Source organism: Hemiscyllium ocellatum, chromosome 8 (assembly GCF_020745735.1).
Source record: "Hemiscyllium ocellatum isolate sHemOce1 chromosome 8, sHemOce1.pat.X.cur, whole genome shotgun sequence".
NCBI lineage: Eukaryota > Metazoa > Chordata > Chondrichthyes > Orectolobiformes > Hemiscylliidae > Hemiscyllium > Hemiscyllium ocellatum.
Window position 1 is genome coordinate 44,298,428 of NC_083408.1, and position 13,875 is coordinate 44,312,302.

At 37.7% G+C, this 13,875-nt stretch overlaps 1 protein-coding gene across 5 annotated transcripts in view; it reads left to right on the forward strand.

Moving 5' to 3' along the window:
• gphnb (gephyrin b) overlaps positions 1 to 13,875 on the forward strand; it is a 536,356-nt gene that overhangs the window by 419,604 nt on the left and 102,877 nt on the right. For all 5 annotated transcript variants that reach the window (XM_060828874.1, XM_060828876.1, XM_060828875.1 and 2 more), the window contains one exon: positions 7,089 to 7,226. In XM_060828874.1, the coding sequence (XP_060684857.1) occupies positions 7,089 to 7,226 (138 nt within the window). The remainder of the gene's footprint in view (positions 1 to 7,088; positions 7,227 to 13,875) is intronic.

Sequence of the window (13,875 nt, forward strand, 5' to 3'; positions counted from 1 at the left end):
AAAATTGAGAACCCAAACCTCCTGGTTTCAAGTGATTGTCAAAAAAAGCAAGAGGCATAAGTGAAAACCCTTTTTATTCGTAAGTTAGCATCATGAAAACACTGTTTTGTGGTGTGATGGAGGCAGATTCAATTATGGATTTCAAAAGAGAACTGCATAAGGAGAAAAACCAATGGGAAAAAAACGTCGGCAAGGCTGCAGTGACAACGTAGGATTGTAGGCTAGTTGGTGAGCTTTTACAGAGAGCAGACATAGACCTGAGATTCTGAATGATCTCTTTAATTTTGTAACCATTCATAATTCACTGTATGTATTCATTAGGGAATTTCTATGCAGTCTAAATGAGATAATGTATGTCAAAAATGGTACTCAAATGATATACAAAAAATCCAGACAACAATTGAATATATCTGCATGTATTGTTAAAACTATCTTTGTTCAAAATACAATCTCAGCAAATAAGTAGGAAAATAGTTGAGACCAAATATATTTTCAAAAGTGACTTCATTTTTTGTATTTGTCTGCTGTTGTATAATTTCTGTACTGTACTCAACTAAAACAGAAATTCCAAAGCTGAGCATTTGTCTTGTACTTCCACATAATAACCTATGATATCTGCTTTTGTAATTTATGTCAGGCACTGGTAGGTTTACTGAATAGCTACTTTGTGGTGGTCTTCACAATGGAAGTTGAGAAAAAAAATCAGAGATTCAAGAGAAATAAAAAATAAATCAAGGGAAGGAACTAATTCAACTCTACAGAAGAAACAAAGAATTACAGTAAATTGGGTGCTGTTAAAGATAGACAGACCTCCACAATAAAAGCACATGAGGGAATTGATGATTCATCAGTCCTAGCCATCCAAATCACAAGCAGTTCAGGAATTGTCTCTTTGTCAATATTGTCAATTTCATTTAATTGTTTTACAAAGTAGGAGAAATAAACTGGAAATTTAGATACCTGTTGGCTTAAGGTCAGTTGTGGGGAGGTTTGTAGGGGGACAGAGTGACCAAACATTTATACAAGTATGAGCTAATTAGAAGCAGCCCAGATTTGTAAAGGGAGAGTCATAAATGACATACCTTGATGAACCTTTGAGCAGATAACTAATGCATTAGGTAAGTGATGTTATTTTCTGTAGGTATTATTATAGATTGTTATATATCACAGATTATTTGTAGTACCTGTCATCACTCAGGTGATAACACACTGACTTCTGAATCAAAAGCTTGTGATTCAATTCCCACTCCAGAAATTGAGCTCAAAAATCAAAGCTGACTATTCACTGCAGTGGAAAAGTGTTGGGGTATGATGGCCAACATGTTGCTGTTTTTAAGAACATTATCTGTTCAGTGACTACCTCTATTTATTGATTTCACTTTAAAAGCACTTCATTGGCTGTAAAACCCTTTTCAATGTACTCTAATCATGAAGGGTACTATATAAAGTTCGCCAGGATTACGAATATCTCTTAGGGAAGAAAAAATCTGCTCACTCACCTGAAATGGTCTACATGTGACTGCAGACCCACAGCTACGTGGTTGACTTATCTACCCTTTGAAATGATTTAGCCAAGCCATTCAATTGTTTTAGCATTTCTGGATTTGTCCTTTCCCACCAGCACAAGTGGTGACACAGTGGTATACAGTAAGGAGGGAGTTCTCAACAATGGCTGTGGATCCCTTGAGGTCTCCTGGAACTTTGTTGAATTTGGACAAAGAAACCTCCTAATTGCCAGAAATCAATTACTACTCCACGAGTGTACTTTTAATCATCAGTGAAATGATAGGACTCATCACCAGCAGTGATATCAAGCAACATATTTTTGCTACTAATCTGCTCACTGATTCTCAGTTTGATGTCCACAGATGCCACTCAGCTCCTGACCTCATTTTATCCAAGCATGGACAAAAGAGCTGAATTTCCAAAAGTGAGGCGAGATACTACCTTTGACACTAAGATCATATTTGACCAAATATGGCATCAATAAGCTGCAGTCAGTAGGAATCAGGCAAAACTCTCAGCTGATGGCAGTCCGAAGATCATCATCATAGGATAATAGTCGTGATTGTTTGAGGGACTCAACTTCAGGGACACCTCTGCAGGAGTTCCTCAGGGTAATGTCTGAGACTCATCCATCTTTAACTGGATCAAGATCTTTAAACACCGCCTAACAATGCCAAGATTGCAGCTTACCACCACTTTCTCAAGTACAAGTACGGATGTGTAATAAATGTTGGCTTAACCAGCGAAACCCTTATCTCATGAATAGTTCGACAAAAATTTAAAAATCATACGACACCAGGTTATAGTCCAACAGGTTTATTTGGAAGATTGCTGTTTGTTCAATATATCTCATCAGTGTATGACACTGTGATCTTTTGTGATAAATTCTGTGTCCTATGATCATACTCCATTAGCTGCCTGACGAAAGATCTGCGCTCCAAAAGCTTGTACTTCCAAATAAACCTGTTAGACTATAACCTGGTGATTTTTAACTTTGTCCACACCAGTTCAACAACAGCACCTCCATATCTTGAAAAAATTGCAACTCTTTATTTCAACTTTCTTCATAGACTTCCTGTAGGCATTTGACAAGTTAATTTAAAAAAAATGTTTGGAACGGAAAGATGGCTGGGAAAGCAATTGGTTATGACATAAGGGTTAGATAAAGCTATCCGACGTATTCAAGTTGGCAGGCGACTCATGGTGTACTCCAGGGTTTAGCTCAACATATTAAATGTAAAAGAAGAATAAATGTAAATAGCACGCTGTTGTAGAATGCAACTTAGATATAAGGTAGTTCAGGGTAAAATATGGATCATTAATGTTACAGGAACGGAAAATTGCAGTTAACTAAATTCATTATCGATGTTGATGAGAAATGTATTTGGAATAATTTTTTTTAAAAACTCATGATAGATATATAAATAACCCACAAGAAACAGTTGTTGTTCAGTAAACATTAAAATAGCCCAAAAGTAGAATTAATGTCTTGAATTAATGGCTTTCAAATCAAAGTTAAATTGACTTTTTCCTTGTCTAACTTCCTTTATTACTCCTTGCAGACAGTGCTACAAAAATGCTAAGTTGGTCACCTCTTGATCAGTTTTCCTTTGGGAATTCGAAAATGAATATAAACTTGGCAGAAATAACTACCTAAGCCAAGAAAAGAAGTTATAAAAGTACAGAAAATAATCTAGCCAGTTGAGAGGAATTTCAATATGTCACAGGAAGTCAGCTGGAATGGGAAATGATGAATGTTTGACAAATGATGTCAATAATGCTATTTGTAAACTGCTAGATTACTCTAGTTGGATTTAATTTTAATTCACCAAAGCTAGAAATTAACTTGGATGAGTTGGATTGAAAATTTTCCAGGTTGTTATTCAGACAATTTATTCATTACCAGCGGGCTTTTTACATAGCACTTTGAAATAGATATATGTGATTTTATTCTAATTAATTTGGCCAACAGAGCTTTTTCTTTAAATATTTACATCTATCCTCTTAATTGGATGTGCATATTATCAAGAAGGACAGTCCTGAGCATCCAAGGAAAATGGAATAAATTTAAAGACATACAATTTCCTCAATTGTATGGCTCTGCAGTTAAACATTACATGAAAATAACATAAGAATTTTATGGAAAATTAGCTGAATGTTCCAGAGATTGAGAATCCTGTGGCAGGTAACTCACCTGACTCCCCAGAGACTGTTTACTACTTACAAGGCACAAGTCAGAAGTGATTGGAATGCTTCCCACTTGGCTGGATGGGCATAGCTCCCGCAGCACTTGAGAACCTTGACAATGTCCTACTTGATTGACACCTGAAGCATTCATTCCCACTGCCACGAGCACAGAGTGGCAACAGAGTTGAACCATCCACAAGATGTGCTTCCACAACTCACCAAATTGTTTGACAGTACCTTCCAAACCCGCAAGTTATACCACCTGGAAAGGCAAGAACAGCAAACGTATAGGAATACCCCTCCACATCACACATTATCCTGACTTGCAACTTTATCAGCATCCTTTCACTATGACAAAATCCTATAACTTGTTTCTTCTAGAGAGAATACACCATCACCTTGACAGCAATTAGTGATGGACAATAAATGTTAGTCTTGCCAACAATGCTCAGATCCTAAAAGTAACTTGAAAAAAAATCTATTTAATTCACAATGGAGGATGCTTTCATTTTTGTTGCTGTTTTTGATTAAATGTAGTGTCATATAAGTTTCAGCGAATTTATATTCTTTTCTCCTATATTCTCTCAGACTTTTAAGGAAGTACTAAGTAATTTCAGCATCAGTTGCCCTCAGTGTAACAACTAAATAATTATTCTTAATTTATTACCTGGGATGGTGAGTAATGGTGGAACTTGAGAATAACATCATAGAAAAGCATGTCCCAAGTCTCAACCAATATCCATACCTGTAAATTCCAGCAGGGTTCAGCAAAAATTAATCACTATGCAAATATTTCTTTGCTTCTCCTTCACTGAACAATTCTGCAGTGTTATTTCATTTCTGATTGTATCTATATGTATAAGTAATTGCATTTGTTTCACACTTTATGTCTTGAAGCAACTTAGCCGAGATTTACTTTCAAAGTATAGTCACTGTTGTTGTGTAACTAATATTCTTATAACAAGATCTTAAACAATTGACAATTTCTGCATCAGTGGGGTTAGTTAGGAATAAGTGTTGTGAACTATTAGTCCAGAGACCCAGGTAATGTTCTGAGGCCCTAGGTTCATATCACAGTGTGACTGTTGGTGAAATTTGATTTCAATAAAATCTGGAATTAGTAGTCTAATGATGACCATGAACCATTGCTGATTGTCAGAAAAACCCAACTGGTTCACTAATGTCCTTTAGGGTAGGAAATCTCCTACATGTGACTGCAGACCCACTGCAATCTGGTTGGCGCTTCACTGCCCTCTGGGCAATTCAGGATGGACAATAAATGCTGGCCTAGCTAGTGATACCCACATCCTTCAAATTAATCATAAAAAGAAGTAATCAGTGAGATTTATATATATACTTTTAATATTGGTTCCTCTGAGCTTAGATTTCTGGTTTTGAGTTAGTAACTGGCAGGATTTTTTTCCTTGGGGATCTGAAGATATTAATTAACTTACAAGTATGGTAATAGTTTTTCAAGAACAGTTTTTGAAGTTTGGCTGTCGAGTGAATGGATTTATGCATTAATGGCCTTCTGTTTGTTTGAGAGTGCTTTCAAGTCAGCTTGGTAAATATTGGGGTCTCAAAGGTTTATTAATGTGTTCTAGAACGTTTGCTTAAAAATAAGGGAAGTACCTATAACTGATTAGATTTTTGGTTGCATTTTTGACTTTGAGGGGGTGAGTTCTATGAAGACCTGGTATGAGTGTTATTCAAGAGGTATTTTGATTACTGTACAATTTGTGGAGTTTTGGATTCTATACAAATGCTGTTTTCTTTCTTTTCCATTTATAAAGGAGTGTTTTGGGATTAATGAGATTATGCTTTTACTGGGAGTTTAAAGTCTTTGAATTTGTGTTATAAATAGGTAGTCTGGATTATCCCATTTTGTCTTCATTCCTTTTGTAATCAACTTGTTAAATCAAAATCTGCAGCATTGCATGCTTATGTTCAGCGAGAGACCAGTTTGTCAAATCCAAAACAAACAAAATTATAATCTGTCAAATTCCTGTCCTGTAATAATGTCATAATTATCTTACCAAAATTTGGGAGAATAATCATGGATTTCTTCAGTCTATGTCATGAGATCTTTTAGATCCACCTAAATGGAATGGTGGCATCCTGACTTTACATCTCATTCAGAACATCGCATCTTGAGTTTCTGGTCTGTAAGATTGATTAGAACAAGGAACAGTATATTTACCAACTGAGGCATGTGGAGAGTTCCCCCAAATCAAACTGCGAAAGATGGACTTTATAGCTAAATGAGAATAAAGAAGAAAGGCAACTTTCCTCCTGAGTATGTTCAATATATTTAACTTCAGTATTTCAACATCTCAGGGCATCAAACACAATTACCGTTAATTTGTAGTCAGCAATCATGACTGACAGTTTATACACAGCAAGATAGCACACATTTTTTAGCTATGGTTTTGATTCACCCTCTTCTGAAAGATAGTTCCTTCAACAATATAGTGTGCCAGGTGGATTACATGCTCAGGTCTGTAATGAATCTTGAATCAGAACTTTCAGGTTCAAGACAAAAATACAATTAATGTTCCAAACTATGCCACATGATTGATGATTGACCAGAAGTAAGTAATTCTGTCCTTCAAGCTTGCTCTACCATTTAATATGATCACAATTGATCTCTCCCAGGCCTCAACTCCACTTTCCTACCTGCTCTCCATAAACCTCTAACCCATTTTTAATTAAAAGTCTATCTATCTCCTCCTCAAAATTATTCAGTGACCTGACATCTAATGTAATCCGGTGTAACGGGTTTCACAGATTCACGACCTTTTGAGAGAAGTAATTTCTCCTCATCGCTGACATTTGCAGCATGCATGGGTTTTTTCTTTTAGGTATCTGGCTCAGCTTCCAAGTTTGTTTATAGTTTCCAACTGCAGCTTTGACTGAGACAGATAAACTCGTACAGGCCAGTCACTCAAGGCTTTCCTGGATTATTTCACATACTCATACAATTGCAAGTAGCTCCAGTGGAGACACCTCCAAATTTTTCTTGATATAACATTGGAATTTGGCCTCATTAATATAAACAAATATAATAAATAATTAGCTTACTGGAACACTGATTTTTTTTTAGCCAAAAGTGTTGTTTATTGTTCACAATTTCTGCCTTTTCCAATCACCTCAAAGCCAAGCCAACAAAAAGCAAATTTCACTATTTGGGATTATATGTTTTTGAAAGTTGCAATCAATGCGCTCCTTTATTTTTTGAGAACCGAAAATCTGTACTGAACAATTGTAACTTATTTAAATGCAGTTTAAATTATGTTTAAGTTAGGAGTTCAGGTAGCATTCCTCTACTAGCCTTAATTTATTGATGGACAAACAGCAGAAATGCTGACCCTGTTAATTTTTCTTTCTAAACCCAGGCCACAGTGCAGTTGACATCAGCAAGGTAGCACGACGACACCGCATGTCTCCATTTCCTTTAACTTCGATGGATAAAGCCTTCATCACCGTGTTAGAGATGACCCCAGTTCTTGGCACTGAAATAATCAACTATCGAGGTAGGATTGAGAATTGAAGATTGCAATTTGCCTTTAAGATTTATAAGTGGCTTCACTATTAAGCATTTATCTAAGGTTAAATTTGTACCATAATATCTTGAGGCCAGATGGAAGTAAATTTAATCAAATTGGTTTTATTGCATTTTTTCAAAATCCAGAAATGGTGACCAAGTGTTTGTTGATGTGCATAATACAAATGCAAATCATTGTTTATAATGGTTGGACTTTAAACTTCTGCCTTCCTTTTGATTTTTTGTGAATGTTTGCTTTAGAGTTCAGTCTTCTTATTATGAAGTTTTAGTGCAACCAAATTTTAATATATAACAAGCTAGGCGTCTACTCAGACACATCACTGGCAAGTGCAATACTCAAACTTTTGCGCTGCTTCCCAGATTCAATGGATCTTAATAATGAAGAACACCTGTTAGGATAGTCAACTCTGTTTAGCTCTTAAAGGTTAAAAAACAGTCTAGTATCTAGATAAAATTCACAGAAGTGGGAGAGCCTGTAAGAGCTCATTTTAGCCCACATTTTTCCAGTGTTGTTATATCCTTGTAGCATCCTTTTGTTTCTGATGGAGCATCAATGCACTTTTTGCAGTAAGACTAAAGAGCAGACCTACCAGTAAAATGTTACTCATCCATTAATCTAACCTTATCACAAGACAGATGTAATGAATGGTGGGCATAATTCACCAGCCTTATTGTTTCAGTTGCAGGCTTAGTCAAGAAATCTTATCCTGCAACACTTCAAAAGAATCAAGGTTACAAGGAGCAAAGTTTCTTGATTGACCTTCTATAACAGTTTTGTATTTGAGGAAATAGCACCCTTTGCATTCTAGAATTTATACTCCTTCAGTATAAGTAATGGACATTGCAAATGCTTACACTATCAGTTAAAATCCAGTGCGCCCTAAGAAAGATCTGTTTACCGATTGTCATTCGGTCGTAAAAAACTTGAATACTGCTTTTTGTCTTGTATTTATGAGGACAATACACAAGCCTGACCAATGCGAATGAAAAGCAACATTTATACCATGTGAGAGGAGAAAGTTGATTAGTTGACAAGTGGACTCTGATTGAGACATCGCCATGATAATGTAGCAGTCAGAGGATGACTGGTAGTTAACTGCCAAACTTTGGTTCAATCTTAAACCAGGCAGGTTGACACTAATTAGTCAAGGCAATGTCCTGAGAAATGAACCAAAGCATGGCTGCAATTATTTTGTTATCCCAAAACAGTTAAAGTATAATTATATTCTACCTTTGATCTCTCCTGGGCTGTCCTGAGCCTATACATGAACATGTGATGAGAGAGGAAGAGATTGTCGAATGATCAAAACTGCATTAGACAAATTTCCAGATCTTTAAACCATTACAGCAATTTCTTCTCCTGCTCGAAGAAAGGTCTTTCCTCTTTGGTCTCTTAGTTTTGCCAAAACTTTGAAACTGCGCCTCTAGCTTCTCTGTGGAATCATTAAACAGCATTCAGAAATTAAAGCTGTCAGCATTTTGTTGCTTGGTTGATCCATTCTTCATCAGATTACTGAGGAGCCAGATGTAATAATCACAGTTGGTACTGAACAACGAGTGTCAGAATGCACTGTACCTCAATTAAAAAGAAGCTATGTTCTTTGCAGTTTATGTGATGACATAGCAACAAGCCTGTCGCTCCCAAGGTTGTTGTATAAAGTAATTCAGACAAAAATAAATGAACATTAATATAACAGGGGATTAATAAAACTAGAACCGAGCACTTAACAATAAGTTTGCCCAGATGATCTATGATAATGCAGTATGCTGCTCATGGCAGACCTGTGCAATGCTTTGTCTGATCCAAAAACAAATTGCCTCCATAGCTGCACAAATATCTGGCAAAGCACGATAAAGTAGTTCCATCAGAATCACAGCTTACAGCCCTAGCATAAAATCTATCATACCATGGCATTTTAAATTTATTTTGTTTTCTTTAAACAGACCCAGTTTGGCTTTAGGTTAGAACAGATTTTGACAGGGGGTCCTGGACTTGTTACAGTACAGGAAGAGAAGAACATGTGCAGTTCTATCTGCAAGAACATTTCTTGTTTACACTGAGCGCACAACCTATTGAGGAACTAGATGTTCCTACAGCTTTTGTGAATGACGCATATCACTGGGGTAGTACACCCAGCATGTTGTTCATCTGTCTTTTCAAAATTGTAACTTTGTCTTAGTGCAGTGAGAAGCCTTTTCAGTTTTGTTGCGCTTTTTTTAATGTTCGGTTGAATGCTTTGGTTTGTAGCCTATTGATGAAAGTTACATTTTCAGTCATTTACAAGTCTAATTCATAGTTGTACCATCTTTAAAGTGCATTGAAGCACACAGATTCTAATCACAAGCTTGTGTAACAAAACATTAAATCTTTTGTGCATAGCTCATAGATTTACTATCATATTCCATGTATTATTCTTTGGGCAGTAGACTGGGATATAGTCTATCTGGACCTGGGGATTTGGTCATTTTTATGTCTGCCAAAACCTCCAATAACTCCTCACTCCCTATGTCAAACTGCTCAAGAGCTGCACAGACCCTCTTCCTGAATTCTGTATCAACATGCTCCTCCTCCAAAGTGAAGACAGACGTGAAGTCCCTGGTTAACACTTTATTAATATCCTCTGGTTCTGTACACAGACTTCCCCTTGGTCCCTAATGGGTCCTAATCTTTCCCAGGTAAACCTCTACCCCTTGAAATAGTTATAGAATACCTTGGGATTCTCACTAACCTTGTCCCTTTGTCTTCTCGTTGCTTTCTTAAGTCTATGCACTTTCTGTACTCCATTATGTCCTCCATTGATTTGCTTCCTTTATTTTGTTAAAAACTCTCTCTTCATTTTTATTCAGTCTTGAATATTGCAAAAATTCAAATGTTGTCTTGGCTTGTTGTTCCCATATTTCACCCTAATGGGAACACATTAGACTCATATTGTGCCCAAGCCTGTTTGTAATCCTACCACCCACCACCATTGTTCTGCCATAGGTTTAGCCAGAAATAGCTCATCCTAGTCTCTTTAGATTAGATTAGATTACTTACAGTGTGGAAACAGGCCCTTCGGCCCAACAAGTCCACACCGACCCGCCGAAGCGCAACCCACCCATACCCCACATTTACCACTTACTTAACACTACAGGCAATTTAGTATGGCCAATTCACCTGACCTGCACATCTTTGGACTGTGGGAGGAAACCGGAGCACCCGGAGGAAACCCTTTAGTCAGAAGTCACACAACACCAGGTTATAATCCAACAGGTTTATTCAAAATTACAAGCTTTCTGAGCACTTCTCCATCACGTTATGAAGTGCACAGTCACAGAAAGATCATTGCAAGATAATTCTAGGTAATTAACAGTGTCAAAAGATAATACAAATGATGTGAGTAGAATGTTGACAAGCTAAATAACAAGTCTTTGCAGATGATCAAGAGTGTCAAATGGTGTGAGTAAAGTGTGAACAGCTGAACAGAAAGTAAAGGGATAATCTATGATCTGATTAATTAAGGTAAAGAGATAATTATAAAAAATCAAAAATAACATGGTGCTAGAGACAAACCAAATGGCTGGAATAACATGATAGGTATAAGAGTCACATGACGAGGGTCTATTCAAAGCAGCAAGTAATCCAAAACTGTACAAACAAATTAAGGTAGAAAAATCATGAGTTATGAAGGTGATGGTGTCAAAACAGAACAGGAAGGAACATTTTACAAACAGAACAGTATGGTGAGGTTACATGAAGTGCAATGTGAATCCAAGGTCACGGTTGAGGCTGCATCAATCACCATACAAGAGTGTTCCCTCCCATCTGGAAACAGTTCAACAGTCAAGCACATTCAGCCTCCGATCTTCAGGTAAGCATACTTCAAGACGGCCTTCAGGATACACAACAACGCAGAATTGCCAAGCAGAAACTGACAGCCAAGTTCCATACCCATGAAGACAGCCTCAACCATGACCTTGAGTTCATGTCACTCTACATGTCAAAAGATGAAAGTCTTGGGAGAGGTCTTTGACACAGCACGTGGAAGCTTTGGACAAAGCTTAATGGAGCTAAAATTCTGAACAAGGAATATTGGAACTGTGACAATGCGTTATGCTGTAAGTCTTTATCAAAAACCTCAGTTCAAAATTTTGGATCCTTTATCTCCACTTTCCCTCCAGTGTAGCGACGTAGAGGAAAGCAAATCCTTTTCTCATCAGGTTGCGAGACAAACTTGATGCCTTATGTTTGTATTCACTAGACAAATTGAGTCTTCGGAATAATCTGATTCCGATATTTATTAAAAGTGTCAACAGCTTGCAAATAGAGTGTTTGGTATCACGGAAGTGGAAAGAACTCTGACACACTCATATTAACCAAGAAAACATATCATTTTACTTTGCTTAGGAGATGAGTAACCTTTGCATTCCCTATTCTAATGCTTTGTATTTTTTCCCATATTTGAATGAGTATTGGTACTTCAGCAAGATTAAGTATAATTCGTTTGGTGCGCAAGTTACCTAAGTAATTCTACATATAGTCCTTGTGGCTTTTTGTCATTAGAATGATTTTTTTTACTTCTCATTGGGATATACAAGAAATACATTCTTTTAGAATTATCCACTTTTTTTTGTGTTGCATCCAGCTCCACTTCCCACATAACTGGCCCAAAAACTGACTGAAGATCCAAGTCCACCTTCAATCTTATCCCCTGCCAGATTTAACAGAGGTGAGAAGGTGTGCCAACAACTAAGCCATTCCCTGGTTTGTACATTAAATTTGCAATGAGGTTATACCCATATCTCCTCAGCAGTCAGAGATTTAAGTGCTTTACTTTCTTCACCCTCAAATGTCACTCCATCCCATGCTACCATGTCTCAATCCATACTATTGTAATTTCCACTTACACCTTCAGGGTTTTTGCATCATTATGTCACTCTCTCAATGCAGTTACTACCCAACCTGTATCCCAGAGTATGAAACCTCCCAGCTTTCCTAGAAGTCTCCCTCAGTGGAAAATTGATCTCCTAGATGCTGTTGCTGATGAAATATGAAAGGGTAGTGTCAATCGAATGTTGAAAAACATAAGCAAATGATTGAACCCAAGTCTTAAGGAAGACATGTTCAAACTTTGAGCCACTCTAATCAGACCACACCATGGGTACAGTATACTGCTCTGGTCATCAAGCCACAAGGGAGATACAGAAGCATTGGAGGAAGTACAAAGAGCCCAAAGGCTGAATCCTTGCATCAAGGGCCCAAACATAAGAAAAAAACTGGGGGAAGAAGTTATCAGAGAGGTGTTTTTCCAGAGATTAAAAGGAATTAAAGAGATGAATATGGAATATTATTTTAAACTTAAATTAAAAATAAAGAGACATAGTTTCAAACCAGATACATGCATATTTAGAAATGATGTTGAGGAATTCTGCTTGATCAAGGTCTGAAATAAACATGTAAGTGTTGTAGAGATGAAAGGAGAAAGTGAGGTCTGCAGATGCTGGAGATCAGAGCTGAAAATGTGTTGCTGGAAAAGCGCATCAGGTCAGGCAGCATCCAAGGAACAGGAAATTCGACGTTTCGGGCATAAGCCCTTCTTATTCCTGAAGAAGGGCTTATGCCGGAAACGTCGAATTTCCAGTTCCTTGGGTGCTGCCTGACCTGCTGCGCTCTTCCAGCAACACATTTTCAGCTCAGTTGTAGAGATGAAAGCACTGGAATCTTTTAAGAAACTATTGAATGATAGCTTGGAAAAACGTTAGTGATATTTCTGGTACAATGAATTAAGAAGGCACATCCATTACAAGCTTGTGATATGCTGAAGGGTGCAGCCCATAAAATTGGCTGAAGTCATAAAAGTACATCATATCATCGTAGACAGATGAGTCTCCTGAAGGGAGAGCTACCAGTTGAATTTTATTATCCTCACCCTTGCATCCATTTTAAACTTCTTCACTCAGCATCTTGGGTATCTTTTAAAAGGTATTCACTTTCAGGACATGTGTGGGGTCTCTGGCGCAGCTAGCACCTATTGCATATTCCTAGGTTTTCTTAAGGTAGTAATGAGCAGTGTTCATGAGACAGCCCTGTCCGTTTGACAAAAGTGATTCCAAAGTGGGGTGGGGTGGGGTAGAACAGTCTAGAATTTTGATTTAACGGGAATGAGAGAATGACAATTTATGTCGAAGGCGGGTAGTATGGAACCTGGAGGAGAACTTCCTGCTACTAGTGTTCCTATGAACCTGCTGCCTTGGATGTTCTAGATCATGGAGCTTGACGGTTTGGAAGGTGCTGCAGAAGAAACCTAGGCAAGTTGCTGCAGTGTATCTTGTTGCTAATACACAATGGCAGCCAGAGTGAACCCCTTTTCCTTTGTTACGGCTGCCCTTTTAGTGGGCAGCATGGTGGCACAGTGGTTAGCACTGCTGCCTCACAGCGCCAGAGACCCAGGTTCAATTCCCGCCTCAGTTGACTGACTGTGTGGAGTTTGTACATTCTCCCCGTGTCTGTGTGGGTTTCCTCTGGGTGCTCCGGTTTCCTCCCACAGTCCAAAAATGTGCAGGTTAGGTGAATCGGCCGGGCTAAATTGTCCGTAATGTTAGGTGAAGGGGTAAATGTAGGGGAATGGGTTTGGGTG